The sequence below is a fragment of the Protopterus annectens genome, chromosome 16.part0, assembly GCF_019279795.1.
Source record: "Protopterus annectens isolate FY-2018-M chromosome 16.part0, PAN1.0, whole genome shotgun sequence".
Taxonomy (NCBI): domain Eukaryota; kingdom Metazoa; phylum Chordata; order Ceratodontiformes; family Protopteridae; genus Protopterus; species Protopterus annectens.
Genome location: NC_056750.1, coordinates 230848220 through 230867234, shown reverse-complemented (window position 1 = coordinate 230867234; position 19015 = coordinate 230848220). Strand labels below are relative to the sequence as shown.

The 19015-nt window shown below is 36.9% G+C and overlaps 1 gene segment (V, D, J or C); it reads left to right on the top strand.

The window, feature by feature from the left end:
• Positions 1 to 8725: 8725 nt before the first annotated feature.
• LOC122790576 lies at positions 8726 to 9513 on the top strand. The segment is given in 2 exon segments: positions 8726 to 8856; positions 9068 to 9513. Coding segments are annotated over 2 exon segments (510 nt in total).
• The last annotated feature ends 9502 nt before the right edge of the window (positions 9514 to 19015 follow it).

Here is a 19015-nt window from a genome sequence, read left to right as displayed (position 1 = left end):
GAGAAGGATTTGGCAAAATAAGAATATTGAAACAAATGTATATTTCATGAATATTTCAACAAATCCAAGGCTGAAGGTCACGAGCAGCAACTAATATATTTGGTAAACCAATTAAAAACCATACAAATAAATTACATATATATTAAGCACTTTGTCCCGTATCAGAACTTCGTCAGAATATAAAACCAGTTGTTACAAAACTTTTATACACACATCCATGACTAATGACAACACTTCCTTTGATGTTTCAAAAGGGAGTGTCTCCAACCATTACTAGGCAAAATAATATCACAATGCCATCCAATGTTTGGAAGTTTTGAGGACACTTCATGTCGACAGTGTGTGATCTTGCAGGCCAGCTAGAATACTGTAAATGTTTTGTATCAAGCAGACTATGTTTTATATATGTATAAAACGTAATTTCTGTGTAAAAAAGTAAAAAATAAAAATCACATTAAAATAAAAAATGTATAATCCTGTAACCATGTAAAACAGACCTATGTTAAAATCATGTACATAAAATAACTCCAAAAAAAAAGGTATTAAAACCAATAGTAACAGGCAATAGGGGTATTCATTTAAAACATTTAAATGAATGCCCCTATTGCCCATTCCTATTGGTTTTAATACCTTTTTCAATCTCACTGCATGCATTGAATGTTGAGTTATTTTTAGGTACTAGCTTTTTTTAGAGTCATTTTTACATACATGATTTTAAAATAGGTATAGTTTACATGGTTACAGGATTACACATTTCTCATTTTAATGTGATTTGTACATTTTACTTTTTACACCGAAATTACCTTTTTATACATATATAAAAACATAATCTGTTTGATACAAAATTTTGCAGTATTCTAACTGGCCTGCAAGATCACACACTGTTAAGATGAAGTACACTCAAAACGTCCGAACACTTGATGGCATTGTGATATTATTTTGCTAGGAATGGTTGGAGACACTCCATCTTGAAACATCAAAGGAAGTGTTGTTATTACTTATGAATGTGTGTATAAAATCTTTGTAACTTAACTGTTTTTATATGCTGATGAAGTTCCGATAAGGGACGAAAGCGCTTAATATACATGTAATCTATGTTTGGTTTTAATTGGTTTAACAAATAAAATAGTTGCTGCTTGTTACCTTCTGCCTTGGATTTGTCTTGGTTTTGGAGCCTTTTAGATTTTGTGTTTTAGAAGACAGAGTACTATGATATTACAGTACAGGAGATAAGAGAAAGAGATGAAGAGGAACATGGTAGGAGAGTCGATATGAAGTGAAGGAGGCAAGTGGGTAAAAATGAAAGAAGTTTGGAGGATGTTATCCTGATATGGAGCAGGAGCAGTGCCACTGTTTTGTTAGGTATTCTTTCAGGGCATGTTAGGAGTGCAGAGTGCATATGGACATAACCGTTAAATGTATCGAGTTCCAGATTTTGGAAATGAATGATTAAAAATATAATATTTTTAATATCCACTAACAAATAAAACAATGTTCAATAATCACTTTTACAAATGGGACTTAGAGTGAAAATAAACATGGATGTAGTAACAGCATTTAACATGCCTGTTAACATGTCACAGCCAAGCACACAAACACAAAAAAATGAACCTATATAACGCCAAAGAAACTATTGCAATGTGTTGTTGCCAAGTATTTTTCTGAAAAGATATCAAACTCAATGAAAAACTCAAATTGTAAAAATATGTACATTTTTTGCCATTCGCACTATAAATTATGCTACCAAGTCCATGTTTATTTTCACTGTGAAGAAATCCCATTTACAAGATTGATAAAAGCACTTGTTGAATATTTTTTCATTTGTTGGTGGATATTAAATAATATATTTTAGTCTTTCATTTTGACTCTTATTTGTGCTCAGTTTTTTTCAGTTTGTGTTGTGGATTTGTGGGTTTTTGTGTTTTGTGGATGGTAAGGTATTTTATTTTTTTTAGAACATAGTGGCCTGCTTGCTAGATAACTTTGTAGTATGGTACTGGGGGTTGTGCATGTAGAGGGTTAGTAGAAGATTTTGCGAGTTTCATTTAGCTGGGTATAAATTATGTGGTGACGTAGTTCAAGATAGTTTAAAGCTTTACATCTTTTAAGCTGTACAGTGATAGGTTCACTATAGTTTGATTGCAGTGAACATTACAACTTTATAATTGCATTGGTGTACCTTTGCTTTCAAGAAGGTCTGAAGATCTGTGAGGATGGGTGCTCCATAAAGAAGTGAAGTTAAGAGATTTGTGGCTAAAGCAACTTTGGTGGAATTTGTGAAGAAGGTCTTGGATCTGTGCAATAATCTACGTTTGGTATGTTTTTATATAGTTTTGAATATGGAGATCATATTTCAGGTTATCATCTATTCTTATTCATATTTCAGTTTCTGTGTTGTTTAAGGAGGGTATTTTTAAGTTAGTTTTGTCTTCTGAGTGTTTGGTTTGGGGAAAAAAGAGCAAAAGCTCAGTACATTTAGAGTGTAGAAATTGCTGGGAGTTACACAGGTAGTTTTCAATAGAGGTAAAGGCTTATTGTGTGATGTGTTGAAGATGGTTTAGGCTTTCTAAAGAACATGTGAGAATGAAATTGTCTGCATATTGCATGAGAGTAGCTTGTAATGAGGATTTATGAAGATTATTAATGAAATATTAAATAGGAGAGGACCAAGAATAGAATGTTTGGCACTCAAAAGGAGACAGGCAGGTAGGGGCAGAGAGTGGAATGCTGTTTAATGGATTGGTATTGATCAGATAAATGACTGGTGAACCATTAGACAGTGGACTGTAATCAGCCTAAAAAAAGCATTTGTAGCAGTACTTTACCATGAGATACTATATGAAAGGCTTTGGGCATGTCTAAGAAAGAATAAGGAGAAGTCATACACCTCTGTCCCTGGCTTTGTTGATGGTGTCCATAAAGGATAGTAGGGCAGTGATTATGCTATGTCCAGGGCAGAAATCCGGTTGTGTGAAAGGCAAGAGTAGCTCTTATAAGAGACATTGAAGTAGTTGTTTATGAGTTAGTGTCTTTGTGAAGTGGGGTAATATATTAATTTTTCCAGAGAGAGGGAACATATGATTCTTGACTTGATCATTTTATCAGAATGAAGATCAGGTAGGCTATGGCACTGTTGGCTAACTTAAGGTATTTATCTGGGAGATTATCTACAGTGGTTGAACTTGGTTTGATTTTAATTAGTAGTCTGCTTATGTTGGAGGCAGGGATTGGTTTAAATGTAGAGGTGGAGGCATAAGTACTAGGAGCTAATAGAGGGTCTGATGTAAAAGCTTTAGCACAAAGATAAGGTTGTGGATCACTTGGGTAGAAGGAGGATCCTTACTGAGGTCAGCTATGCTTACAACAAAATATTTGTTAAACTGGGTTGTTGTTTGTTGTGGTGAGCTATTGGGGGATGGGTTTGAAGTTTCTTTTTCTTAACAAAAATGCCCAGACCTGAGACCCTCCTGCAACTTGAACACATTCATATATGTGTAGTTACAGAGACATTATTTCAAGTAAATGAAAGCTCTCTATTCCTGGGTTTAGTGCCTATCACATTTTCACACCTACTGCCAATTAGGGGGAGTATCAGCATTTGTCAAGGATAGCATCCCCTAATGACTGATTCTTTGTCACCCTGATTTTGAGGTCTTAGATGTCCAGATCACCTTAAGCAAGATTATTATCATTTCATAGCTAGCTATAGAACACCTCCATGTCCCATTCTAATGATGATCACTATCTTAATGCCATAGCTAAAATCTTCATTAATCTCAGCACCTAAGATAGCTGACCTACACCACCAATGGTTGGCATGCTCAACACTTCCTTTACATTATAATTGATTCCCTTGTAAAATTAGTTAAGTTTCCTACTAGGATCCCAAATACTATTGAGCTTGCCCTCACAAATATAGCCCCTTCTTGCATACGTACATGAGTATCATCTTCCCTTGTTGACAGAGACAATAAATCACTGAATGTTTCCATTAAAACTGTGGGTACTTCCCCTACAAATACCTCCATGTTTGGGGACTTCTCAAGAGCAAACCTTCTTCAATTACTTAATGATCTAAATAAACTCCATTGTAATCCTCCTCCAATAGACCTCATTACTAAACCTCTCACATATGCTTTTGACTCATAGTCTTACTTAAATAGTTGTTTTGATAAGGCAAGTCTTACACACAACAAACATAATTATACTTTTAAAAACAATCCCTGTGTTGGAACGCCTGCATAAATGAACTGTATAACAAGAAAATTAAATTACTCAATGCTTATAAAAGGTTTCTTTCTTTCCACCTTAAGACAGGAAAGTCCCTGGTCTGTAGTGGTATTTCTCTAATTCCCAGTATGATGGTGAGATTCAGAGGCAAGATAAGTGGCTTTAATAATTGATAATGCGGCTGGTGTCATTCTAGGTGGATCCAATATGTGTCAGCCTGGGATGAGATTGCTGACAAGCTTTTCTTCTTTGCCAGGGATGGTCTGCACTTCTCTTACCATTTCTTTCACAAACAAGTTAAAGACTTTGTTACCTCCTTGGTGCTTTCGTAGGCAAGGTCCATCTACAGGACATTCCAACCTACTCAAGTTTAATTTGGAACACATTTAGGTGACTTTTGTCAGTGCCAAGAGTCTTATTTATTTAATGACATTTGTTTACTGGGAAAGTCCAGCTGGGCTTATCTACCTTTTTTTTTAACAGGGGCCCAGATAGAAAAGCTCCTATAACTTTAAGATAACAACATAAATGTAAATTTTGCACCAGGTATATGGCACACAGTTACTTGTTACACGAATGAGCAAAATGATATTTCTAATTGAAAAGATTAAGTGAAGAACTTGGCATACAACACATTCAGTACAGTACATAGCTTAAATATTGACTTACAGATGAACATGGAGCTGATATTAGTGATGAGAAGGTTAAGGCAGATGCTAAGGCAGAATTTTTAGAATAAATAGTGATTGCTGATATGGCCAACAAAAAGAAGTTAAAAGGAGAAATTGACAATATTTGCTTTGCTGTAAGCAAAATTGAGTAAACAGTGAAACTGAGCAGGACAGACAAGAAATAGTGAGAAGTTAAGGTTCTATAGAAGAATGAATAATATTAATAAACAAGCTGTCACCATCCAAAGGTTCCTGCACAACGAAAAAATCTCAGCAGTAATAACAAAATATGAAGGAACCACCACGATAAAAATGAAGCATTTATTGTAAATAAATAAAGAACAAGCACTTTCACGCACCTAGTGCGCTTCCTCAGGTTTATCAAATGACTAAAATGAGCTTGTATTTATACAGGATATTATTTCAATTAATCAATTCATTATTTCATTATCAACTGGATCTTGTCCAAGTGTATAATTAATTAAATTAAACAACCCTAAATGTTCTTAATTCATTTTATAACTAATTCCTCTCATTTAATATACCCGAACCTTAAGCATGAGATATAACAAAATAAAATATTAGACCAACATCATGTCACAGCAAGAACCACAGGTTCAATTAGTAAAACAAGTGTCGGAATATTAATAAGACCATAATAAATACAGATATCAATTCTGCAGTTCAGCAAAATACGAAATAATGTCACTAACCAACCTTGTACGACTATATTCTGAAAGCCCAAAATCCTGAAACTCAAAATCCTGAAAACACAAAATAGACATACTGATGTCATTGTGGCTTAGCTATTGTTAGCCCTGATGTGTTAGGTCATGCGTTGGGGTCAGGTAAGTGTGCGGTTGGTTTTATGTTAGGGTTATGGGTGGTTTAAGTGAGTTAGGGTTAGGGCGCAGGTTAGGCATGTATGCAATAGTGACAAATATTGGGGTTAGTGGCGGTTTAAGTGAGTTAGGGTTAGGGCGCGGGTCAGGTGAGTGTGCGATAGTGACGGACCTTAGGGTTAGGGTTAGGGTCAGGGTCAGTTGGTAGATATTAGTGTCTTTATAGTGACATATTAGCATTATTTGTGTTTTCAGGATTTTGAGTTTCAGGATTTTGGGCTTTCAGGATTTTGAGTTTTCAGGATTCTGAATTTTCAGGCTTTTGGTTTCAGGATTTTGATTTTCAGGCTTATGATGTTTCAGGCTTCTGAATGGGAACTATATATATATATATATATATATATATATATATATATATATATATATATATATATATATATATATATATATATATATATATATATATATATATATATATATAGATATATATAGATATAGAGATACATACTCTGCAATAAAAACCCAGCCAAGCTAGAGTTTTCACTGTGAGATACCTTAAACTTCCTGTAATGGAGGTTCATGGGATATTTAAAACTGGCCCCTTAAGGGCATCAAGTATTTCAGCTGCATGGCATCCAATGGCTTTGACATTTTTACTTTTTAAGTTTTTATGGTGACATTCAGTCCGATAAAGCCAAGCCCACTATCCCAAGTTTGTTTTTCTTGGTACATCTGCATCATCTGTTCATGTCTAATGTATCATGGCCTCCATGACACAGAAACAGCAGACCACTGCTGTGTGGACAGATGCACTATGCAGCAACTGATTGGGATCGGTAGCCCTCATATGCAGGCTCATGGGATGCGTGGAGTACCCATCCCCGTGAAGACCATGTATGTATGGCAATGTGAATATCAGCTACAGTGACATTTCAGGGACCAATAGAGACATGGGAAGTGTATCCCACAAATCTGCCTCAGGGATACTCTACCAAATCCTCAGTGTCATGCTGCACATACCATAGAAGAGAGAAGCAATACTTATATAGCCTGGTTTCCTGAGGTACTGTTGTGCACTGTCATTGTGTTATTCTGCCCAGGAAACAGTTACTTCACACTCAGCATAAAACACCTTTTTGGGGAAAAAGGCTGTTCAGTGTTAATAAAGTCATAATGCAGGATATAAGGCTTTATCATGACTATTCTGAAAATTGTCCCTAAAACTTTAAACCTAAACATCTTGGACTAAAACAATGACATGGTTCATCACTGACAAATACGTGTGTGTGTGTGTGTGTGTGTGTGTGTGTGTGTGTGTGTGTGTGTGTGTGTGTGTGTGTGTGTGTGTGTGTGTGCGTGTGTGTGCGTGCGTGCGTGTGTGTGTGTGTGTGTGTGTGTGTGTATGTCTTTTTCCATTGGTGTTAGATAATGTGACATAGCAAATACTACACATATAACATGCTCCATTAGTACTGAAGGCATTCATGCAGCATCATTAGGCAGGTTGTAGCCCACGGCCTATCAAACACCATGGTCAGATAACTACAGGGATAAGCTGTTCTTTTTCTTGCCATTCTTACACCATGAAGTGTGCCCCAATAAAGGGCAGTCAGCACAAGGAAGCATTGGGAATGACTTAGCTGTCTGTCTGGTATATGAGAGACACGCAGTGGCGTTTATCTAATTTACCCATGTCTGGCTGTGGCACAAATAAGATCACATTCATTACCATTGACTACCATTGTTTCCTGAAAAATGAAATAACTGACTACTGTCTTAAGCTTATTATATATGAAACAGGATGCAGAGGGTCAAAAATGAAAGCATACACAAGTAGAAAAATAATTTAATAAAGCCTCGGCTCCGTCTCCTTATATAAACTTTTAGTACCAAAACAGCCACTTCTACAGACAGAATGCACCAGACATTTTTCTATAGAATATTTCAGTTCATTAGCTAGATAAAGTTTGCTGTGTGTGAGCAATACATCATGTTAACGTAAACAGAATGTAAAATAATAATCAGAAAGTTAAGAAGGAAATACCAGCAAAAAAATAAAAAGATAAATTAACTTGATGGTATCCATGATTTATGGAAACCTCAGCTGAACAGAATTGTACACTTTGGTAGTGGACATCAGGAGGCAGAGTCATCTGGAGATCCTGAGCATAAATGGTCTGTCATGGGGTCATGCATCCCTCTCAACTTCTTGGCTCAACATAAATCTGGAAAAAGCCGAAAAAGGGAGGCAAAAATTTGGACATTTTGTGAAAATCTGGACAGTGGAAAGATATGTAGGGGTGGGAGTGGGAGTGAGGGGCTTGAATGATTGCTATACATATAAATAAAAGACAAAAAAGTGTGAAAGGTTGATAAGCAATGCACTCCAAGATAGAACAGAAAAGTGGATAATAGACAAAAAACAAATGGTATTTAATTACTGAAAACAGGCAGATGAATAGAACAGAGGGTGAAAAGGCATCTAAAGATTTTTAAACCTCATAGGTTGTAAGGGAGGAGTAACATATTCTGGAAAAAAAGAACAATAATAAATTGTTAATATCTGCAGTTTTACATCTGTAGAGCTGGATTGGAAGTCAACATGCATTTTAGGGTGCTGCATAGTTGTAATTAAAAAAAAAATGAGTTTGAAGAAATAAAATGAAACGGAAAAATGTTAAAATGCTAGCACAATACCTTCCCACATAATGAAAGCAATGCTGTACTCAGAGATATGTGTCCATATTTCAAAGGCTATAATAACATGGATTGCAAAAGAAAGTAAAAAAAATAGAGCATAAAAATGAGTCTCTCAGAAACACATTTTGGTTTCCATCCTCTAACACTTCTCTTATTTGAAAACATACTGATAAGGGTTAATGGTAACCTTTTACTTTATGTGACACTGCAAACGGAAGTGGTTTCCAGCACTTGCCAAGTATATATCTGAGCCTCTTTAACTAACTGTCAGAATTATTAAGAAGAGACAAACTGTAAATCTTTTGACAGAAACAGCTTAGAATTGTAATAACCTGTTTCCTGTGCAGTGATGTATAAAGCCTCAATTGCTTTAGCCCTCTTACATATAATCTGCCTCAGTTTTCTTCTAATAGGTGAGTTTTGCAGACGTGTATCATATCTTATACAATGTACAGAAGTTAAACTGATACATGATAATAATATTACATTGTAAATTAACACTTGGGTATAAGCATGCTGATGCATTTTTCCTTGCACTTGAAATGGAAGCATTTTGTTTTACAATATGTATCCTCTGAAATAATAAAGAAAGCAGTCTAAACACACATTCTTTATATTTTAAAGGAGTCATAAATGGAGATACAGTAACCCAACTAGAGTCAAGCAAGACTGTATATGAAGGGGATGATGTCATGCTGTCCTGCAATTTTACAACAACCAGCATCGTTGCACACTTGCATTGGTACCAGCAGAAGTCAAATGGACCTCTAGAAAATCTAGGACTTTATACAGGTACATATGAAAATAATGCAACAAAAGGACGTTTCAAATCAATGTATGAAATTTCCAAGAGTTCTACATCTCTCAGCATCTCAGAAGCTCAGCTCTCTGACTCAGCAGTTTACTACTGTTCATTCAGTGACACAGTGACAAACATCCCAACTAACAGAATACAGAAACTGCCAAAGCAGGCAACAGGAGTGCACAACTGTCCACTGCATCCTCACAAATATATACAAGATGCATTCCTAATGTGGTCTTGGGGACTTCCTTCTGTGCTGTCTCATTAGAATCCAGAAATCTCAGAAAAGCTTTAAAGATTTAGAATTCTTATTAAGCATGAATGATTTAAACACTTGGCCAGAAGGGAATACTCACCTGGAATGCTTTTATATGGCTGTTTTCAGTGTTTATTACAGTCATTTTAAATCAATGCCAGTACAGCAGTGTTACACATTCTGCTGATAAAGCCATCTAGTTTAATGGATGTTATTTTTCAAATGTGAGTTTCTACCACCCTACCAGCAGCTGGCCATCAGTTTTTCCCTGCTTGACTGTTACTCAGTTGTTTTCTGCCTGTCATTTAGGTACTTCACATCAGCCATATCACTCCATGGAGGAGCATGGGGAATCCCCAATCTGTGTTAGAGATCAGCTTTCTGTCATCTGTACTCTTAGGTGACAAGTTTCACTTTCATGAGTCATTGTGAAAATGATCACTCATACAACAAGCCGTGAGGGTTTATGATTTTCTGCTAGCACTCTGCGTTGTTGGCATACATACTGCCAAAATGGGACATGCAATGGCAATGTATAGGTCATGTGCACTATTGTATGTGCTCCTAAAGCAAACCACATTGTCCTTTACTGTGTGGTGTGACTGCTGCTTCCCCTTCTCTTATCTTTGCAAGAAGTCAGTGCATCAGAGCATCAGAAACTTTCTCCCCCTTGAGATGTTCATTTGCAGTTTCCTTCATTAAGTCATTCTGTACTTGGCTGACTGTATGAACCATGGTTGTCTGAGTCATAGACAATGCTTTTCCATTCTAAACTATGGAAGCAACAGTTCAAGGGTCATGATGTGCACAAATGTGGCAACATTGTATCCAAGCATCTCACTGTACTATGCATCTTAAAATTTGTACAATAATTATATTTTATTAATTTATTTTGATTTATTTGTTTTTGGCAAGTAAGTGGGCTGGATGACAACAGTTAATTTTCAGTTCTGACTAAGAAAAGTGCAGTGAAAATTACAAAATAATTTTTCAACAAATGTAATTCACTTTAGAGACTGACTCATTATTTCCTGGACTATAGAAGATAACTGTATATGTCTAGTACCTGACAATTATATGGGATATGTGGTTCTAGCTTGCAGATATCTTTGTTTAGCTGGCTTTGACAATGATGCCTTAGGAGTAGCTAAAAATCAAAGCAAGGCGGAGCTGCAAGTAGCAGGTTAAATGATGAGGCCAAATAAAAGGTATGGGACTATATCAGCTAGGGTCACCTTTTTGTGAGGTTAAATTTGTTAAATAAATAAATGCACTGTTATACACCATTTCATATAAGTAGCATTTTTTCCAGAAGTAACAGCTTTTGGCATGCAACCCCATCTTCAATTACCAAAAATGCACTGTGGGAACATACATGTTTATATGGCTAAACTTGAGAAGCATTGAAAGTTGCAGCTCTTCCCTTGTTCTCTCTACCTAAAGTGGCACTTAAGACTGAGAACACATTTGAATGGATATAAGAAATTCTTCCCACTGTAACACGTTTCAGCTTGTCCCTGACAACACACAGCAGCAGGATTTCCTACATTAACTACCAGGTTCCAACATAGAGGAATGGGGTCCTTGCTGTGATCCATGTGACCATGGTTTCATTAGTGGCCCTGGCAATGGAGAAGCTAGCCATGGAGGGAGAGGAGTGAATGGGTGTGGGCTGTTCAACTCTCTGGGGCAGGAGGGGGGGCAGGCATCTGAAGCATATGAGGAAGGTTAATGTCTTTAGTAGAGACTGGCAAACCCTCTTCCCACGTTTGTGGGGGGGGGGCAGGGCTGCTTGGTGGCAGTGTGCCTTACAGTGATGAGGGATGATCAGCTTGGGCAACATTGTACTTCCCCCTTTGGAACTACAAACCTGGCATCCACAGAGAACATAGTGTTAAAGTAGAAACACAGAAGACGCTCGCAAGTACGGCAAGTGCAATAGGCAAAAACACCAATCCTACATTTCAAAAAAATGGCCAGCACCAAGGTGTATAATGCACACATATATTTTATTGGGTTTGAAGTGGTTCCACCAACATCATACCGGTTTCGGCATCCTGCCTTCTTCAGTGATAAAAGTATGTATGCAGAAACCACCATTTATATGCAGTAATTAGTTAATTAAGCAACCATCTTCCTGTTACATCATATCCTATAAAGACAAATACTAATACACTAAATTAGAGTTGATCATTAAGACCAGTAGAAAAAAGCCCCCCTAATTTAATTATCCACCTTGTTTCTTTTTTATTTAGAATAGAGTGCCAGCCAAGTTTGTTGCCTGTATCCCCCTCAATTTTGTCAATAACAGTAAAATAAAAGTTGACAGAATTATGGGAGATGCAATGTCTATATAGGGCATTAGTTAATTGTTTATTCCATATAAAACTAAAATGCTCAGACATGCATATATGTAAAGGATGGGAAGTTTGACCTATATAGAATGCTGAGCAAGTACAAGAGACCAAATGTATCATCCAATCTGTTCCACAGTTAGCAAAGAATCTTATGTCAAAAACTTTGCTGGTGTTATTACTAGAAAATTGTTTATACTTATACACAAACTTGCAGAAAGTACAGTGGCTACATGGAAAAGACCCCAAAAATCTGTCCCCGGTGATTGTCAATTGGTAACCAGAGTGACCCCTGGTTCTATCCTGTTTGAAATGTAAAAAGTATGAACCCAGAGTTTTGCCCTTCCGATAAGAAAATTGACACCTAGAGTTAAGCATCTGATGCAATTCTTCATTGGCCAATAAAATATTCCAGTTTTTAGCCACCACGTCCCTAACCAAATTATCATTGCGCCCATAAGTTATCATTAACCTGATATTATCTGAATCATCCCTTTGCCTTTATCTTTATATTCCAACAACTGTGATCTTACTTGCTTCGAGGCCCAGTCACTGGCAGACACAACATCCTGCTGTCTATAACCCCTGACCTGAAACCTATGAGAGACGTCCTGTTGAAATAAATCAAAATCTTCCTGCATAGAACATATTCTCCTAATACATAAGAATTGGGATTTGGGTATATTTTTGGTGATGTGGTGTGGATATAAACTGGAGGCAAACAACAAGCTGTTATACTGAGGGTATTTTCTGAAAACCTGAGTTTATAAGGTATCATCAGGGTTTCTTATGATCGTAACATCTAAAAAGTTAATTTGTTGAATTTCATAATTCAATGTGAATTCAATCCCCCACTTGTCATTTAAATGCTGTACAAACTCCAACAAATATTGCCTGTCTGCCCGCCACACCATCCAAGAATCGTCTAAAAATCTTCTCCAAATATCTATCTCATTCAGATAAATATTATGGGTATCATTATATATCAACTGCTCTTGTAAATAGCCCACAAAAATGTCAGCATATATGGGGGAAAATGACGAACCCATCACTGTACCCTGTGTCTGCCAGTAACACTCTCCTTTGAAATAAAATACATTTTTGGATAGAACATGCTTGGCCATAGAGACCAACAGTGTATTGAAACCAACCGGATAGAAATAAGCCCTCTCCAACCAGTATTCAAGCACCTGTAGGCCCACCCAGTGGAGTATATTATTCTAAAGTGTCTTCACATCCAGTGTGCAAAGAAGCCAGGCAGGTTCCAACTGTGTATCAGATATGATTTTCAAAAATTGCTTGGTATCCTGTATCCTAGCCCTTATGAATTTCAATAACAGTTTCAAATACTGTGTCAAAAAGGCCGACAATGGTTCTGTCAAAGATCCCATGCCTGAAATATAGGCCTTCCCAGAGATTTATCCAGACTTTTCTGTATCTTCGGCAATAAATAAAGATACTGCTTTTTGGGATCCCCACCACCAAATGTTGCATGACCGAAACCTTAATAATTCCCTCTTCAACAGCCCTTTTGAAGAAAAAATCAATGTCTTTCTTAAAGCTCATGGTAGGGTCAATGGGCTTATGCATATAATGCTGTGGATTAGACAATTGTCTATTTCTCTCAGCTAGATAATGACCTAAATTCATAATGACCACCACCCCACCCTTATCAGCCGGCAAAACTGTGTAAACAGTGTCCGGCCTTCTACATCGGGTAAACCGTAAGAAGGCTAAGAGACCGTATTTATGAGCATATATATGCCATTAAGAATTTGAAGTTGGAGAATGCTTTGGCTAAACACATCGCTACCAATTCTAACCATAGCTTCAAATTTATTGCAATAGATCACATTGTGACTAACCAGAGAGGTGGTCCTAGACCTTTACAACTAGAGGAAGCTGAGTTACTATGGCAGGTAAGACTGCATGCTTACTGCCACCCTGGTATAAATGATGCTTGTTCAATGTCTAGTCTTTTAAAGTTGAGAAGTCTCAAGAGATGACTATTGGTAAGCTATATCACAGCAAGATTCATTAATATTTGCTTTATCACTAATGTTAAATTGATAAATTGTTACGTGTATTTCTAGTATATTGTTTTTTAGGGTTGTTTTTCTTTAACACCATTAATTGATTAATGAGGTTTAACAGGCTTGGATCTCCAGATGACTATATAGTTGTAATTAATTATTGTTACTATGTGATTGACTCTGAAGAAGTCAGGCATTTGGCTTGACGAAAAGTGCTTAAGTTATTTCTCATTCAGTAAAGTTTTATACTTTTTATACTTGTTGTGTCGCTGTTTACAAGCTTTCTGTGGTTTACTAGTTTATTCTGCCATTTGTTTTCCTTGTTCAGTATGGCTTCTCGTAAAACCAGCGACCTTGATTCTTTCAAACCGGACGACACACCGGCTATTTTCAAAACTGGTATACCTAACACTCTTGCCATCGACTCATTGGATGTGGATGTACAGCTGGTCGTTGGCAATTTACTTGAGAACATCAATAAGAAACTGGAGAGCCTGTGTTTCAGATTGGATAAGATTGACGCTGAGAATCGCGAAAACCGTGTTTTTCGCGAGTCATACGTAAGAACTGTGGATGTATTAAAACAACAGTTCTACCAGTTTAAAAATCATGACTGTGACGGGGCTTTAAAACAGAACTAGGAAGCGTGCATCGAAGCGAGCCTGGATAATCGAATTAGGGAACGCTCATCTCCAGTAGTCAATGGGACTGTTCCTTTACTCCAGCCTTGTTTAAATAACATCTTGGATGCTTCTTTCTCTGGACCACCAATGGGCAACACTGGAGAATTGCCATGTAATACTCCTGTGGTTCTGGAAACTCAAACTGTTAAACCTTCCACTACTGGTATTGTAACTGACAAACCACAGTCACTCCAGTCTTCTCAGACTGCAACGGACACCTTGCAACCCTTAGTTCCATTGGGGCGACTACCGGCATTCAATGAGGGTAAAAATACTACTGTTAATACACCATTCTGGCTTAACAACCAATTTTGTTTATCTGAAGTATTTCAGTCTAACACTTCAGGTACTATTGAACATGAACGAATGAGGAATGACCGCAATAATAACAATAGTGATAATATTTCTTCTAAGTTGAAAGTGTTTGATGCTTGTTTATTGAAACTTAAAAAACTACAGCTTGAGGTCGCCTACTTCAATGAATGTTTATTACGTAAAATCGTACCTAAGGGTCTGAGACGTTCTCCTTACCCTACGGGACTTGAAGCTGGCTCCGCATTTCACATTGAGCTGGTAAATTTATTTGACAACCAAGGGCTTGAATTAATTGCTTTGATTGTGAGGCATTATAACTGTTGGATTGACGAGTTGTCCCAGTTTATGACTGTACTTGACAAATCTATTACTACTGACATTGAATTTAATAGATACAAGTACAAATACAATCATATATTTTTAAGCATAGATGAATACCTGTCCAAGCTACATCACCAGAAAATCAAAAAATTAGCTAGAGACAGTGATGCATATAAGACAGGGGTGACATACCCCAAACCTCCGAACGGTCAGGTTTGGAGGAAAGGGTTGTTTAATTTTAATTCAAATAATACATCATCAGGTCAGACTGGGTTTCCCCCTTCCCAGTCAGCTCATAGCGAATGTATGGACGCACCTGACTTTAGTTTAAATGGAGACGACCGACCAGGCAATTTGGATGGCCCTTGTGAGCCGACTAGTACACCGTGGAGTGAAAGACTGAGAAGTGGTAACAACAACCGCATGGGGGGTAACTTTCATTCTGACAATACAAACCAGAAGTACTCTTCTATTTTAGGTGTGAGACCAAAGAACAAGAATTCCCACCAACAAAGATTCACGTCGAGGTGGGCGAACAACAACTAGCCTTCAACCTTGTTAGTGATGTGACATGTTGTAACGAAGTAACTTTGACTGACTGTTCTCCTGACACTTGTTTGTATTCCTCTACTAACAGTTGTACTGACTTTGATTTGTCTTATGACAATATTTTAGAAACACCTGTGTCTGATACTGTTGTTTTTTCACCACTTGTTGAAATTGTGAAAAACACTACAGGTGATTTCAATTTGTACAACTTTAGTAATGTCAAATTTGATAGTGACATGCTTGTATTGTTGTCTAAAGGGCTTAGTTTTGTACCAACGAAACATATTAATATCGTTGACACTATTTTGGACATTAAATTATTCGTTAGGAAGTTAAACTTTAAAATATTGATAGGAGAGCATTCAGACATGGTTGGTCCTAACCAACGGTATGTACCTAGTACATTTAACCCCCCATTACACCCTGTTATGGAGTCCTTCGAAAGGTGTTGTGAACTTGATGTTAGACACTTGGCTATAATAAAACCTTATAAGCATGGGTGTGATAACATCTCTAAGTCAGAAGAAGAGCTCATTCAATTTCTTAGAACTCAAAATTTACGTTTTTGTAAACCTGATAAGGGGGGGTTTGGTGGTTTTCACCACATGGGATTATGAGAAACGTATGTATGAAGTATTGAGCTTGGATAGATATGAGCACAGCTCAAGATCAGAGGTTAACAGTGCTTATAAGTTGATAAGGGATACCATTGAGGACCTATTTATCGAGAGTAGAATTGACTCAAAGACACACGCATATTTAATTACATCTTATCTGAAATATGCGTGTGCCTTCGGTATTCCGAAAATACACAAGAGTATTTATAATCCCCCTCTTAGACTACTAGTTGATAGTAGAGGATCTCCTACGTACTCTTGTGCAAAGGTAATTGATGCTATACTTCAGAAATATGTCCTTATGGAACACCAGATTTGTAAGGATTCATGGTCATTTCTGAATACAATTAGTACCATTGAATTCAACAAAGAGACTAACTTTATAACAATAGATGTTAAGGACTTATATAGTAGCATACCGCAGGACATTGCCCTGGAATGGGTTAGTCACATGATGCGAACACATAATGCATCAGATAGAGAAATCTACTTAGTGACCCTGTTAGGGGAACTTGTCCTGTCATATAACTTCTTTACCTTTGGAGATGAGTTCTACAAACAAAAAGTGGGTGTTGCAATGGGATCCCCATGTGGCGGTAGCATAGCCAATTTGGTTATGGCCTATTGGGAATCCCAATATGTTTTCTCACAGCAGAATCCTTACCATGAGCAATTTATACTATATACTAGGTTTCTTGATGATATACTTATTCTTATCAATGTAAAGTGTGAAGCTAATATGATGGTACAGTACTTCAGTAGAAGTACTGACTTCTTAGAATTCACACACACTTTCTCAAGTGAGAAGATTGCTTATTTAGATGTATGGCTGAGTAAGGATTTAACACTTAATTGTTACACTGCTAAAATCCATCAGAAAAAGACATATTCCAACACCTTCTTGCATTTTACCAGCTGTCACCCTTTCTTTCAAAAAAGATCTGTTGTGAAGGGCCAGCTGGTTCGTGCTGCAAGAATGGTTACATTGGACAGTGACTTCCATGATGAATGTTTGACATTAAGGAACATGTTTTTGGCACGGGGATACCCAGATGAATTCTTGGACAAGCTTATACAGGAAATAGCTGATAAAAGAGGCCAACATATTTATTCACCACTGCTGCCAGTCATCACTGACAACACTAGGAATTTTTCTACTAGAGTTACTGTCAGTATTTTGACTGATGTACTGGGTGATTCTGAGTTGTCTCACAACTCTGGCCAGGATTTTAGTATTTTCTGTGGTAGGACTGAAGGACTGGATGTGTCGGTGGACACTGGAACACCTTTCATGGTACCAGTCGACGAGACATCAAAATCGACCTTCATCACAACCTTCAGTAAGGACAGTGGACTATGCGCAGACATTATATTCAAGAACTGGGAATTGTTTAAACTATATCCGAGTATTTACAACAAGATAGGTTCTCAACCTAAGGTAGTTTATAAGAAGGGTAGGAATATTAAGAGCATTTTGGAGTTTAGAAAAACGCGACCGGTTCTTAATGTAGGAACTCATAAATGTCAGAGCTGCAATTATTGTAAATACATTGAGGAAGGTACACATTTTTTTATTAACAACTAGACATATAAAATAGGTTTTAAATTAAATTGCAATTCATCCTTTGTGATATATTTAGCTAGGAGTAAACAGTGTCCGGCCTTCTACATCGGGAAAACCGTAAGAAGGCTAAGAGACCGTACTTATGAGCATATATATGCCATTAAGAATTTGAAGTTGGAGAATGCTTTGGCTAAACACATCGCTACCAATTCTAACCATAGCTTCAAATTTATTGTAATAGATCACATTGTGACTAACCAGAGAGATGGTCCTAGACCTTTACAACTAGAGGAAGCTGAGTTACTATGGCAGGTAAGACTGCATGCTTACTGCCACCCTGGTATAAATGATGCTTGTTCAATTTCTAGTCTTTTAAAGTTGAGAAGTCTCAAGAGATGACTATTGGTAAGCTACATCACAGCAAGATTCACTAATACTTGTTTTATTATTAATGTTAAATTGATAAATTGTTACGTGTATTTCTAGTATATTGTTTTTTAGGGTTGTTTTTCTTTAACACCATTAATTGATTAATGAGGTTTAACAGGCTTGGATCTCCAGATGACTATATAGTTGTAATTAATTATTGTTACCATGTGATTGACTCTGAAGAAGTCAGGCATTTGGCTTGACGAAAAGCGCGTAAGTTATTTCTCATTCAGTAAAGTTTTATACTTTTTATACTTGTTGTGTCGCTGTTTATGAGCTTTCTGTGGTTTACTAGTTTATTCTGCCATTTGTTTTCCTTGTTCTGTCAAAGATCCCATGCCTGAAATATAGGCCTTCCCAGAGATTTATCCAAACTTTTATGTATCTTTGGCAATAAATAAAGATACTGCTTTTTGGGATCCCCACCACCAAATGTTGCATGACCGAAACCTTAATAATTCCCTCTTCAACAGCCCTTTTGAAGAAAAAATCAATGTCTTTCTTAAAGCTCATGGTAGGGTCAATGGGCTTATGCATATAATGCTGTGGATTAGACAATTGTCTATTTCTCTCAGCTAGATAATGACCTAAATTCATAATGACCACCACCCCACCCTTATCAGCCGGCAAAATTACTATATTGGTGTTA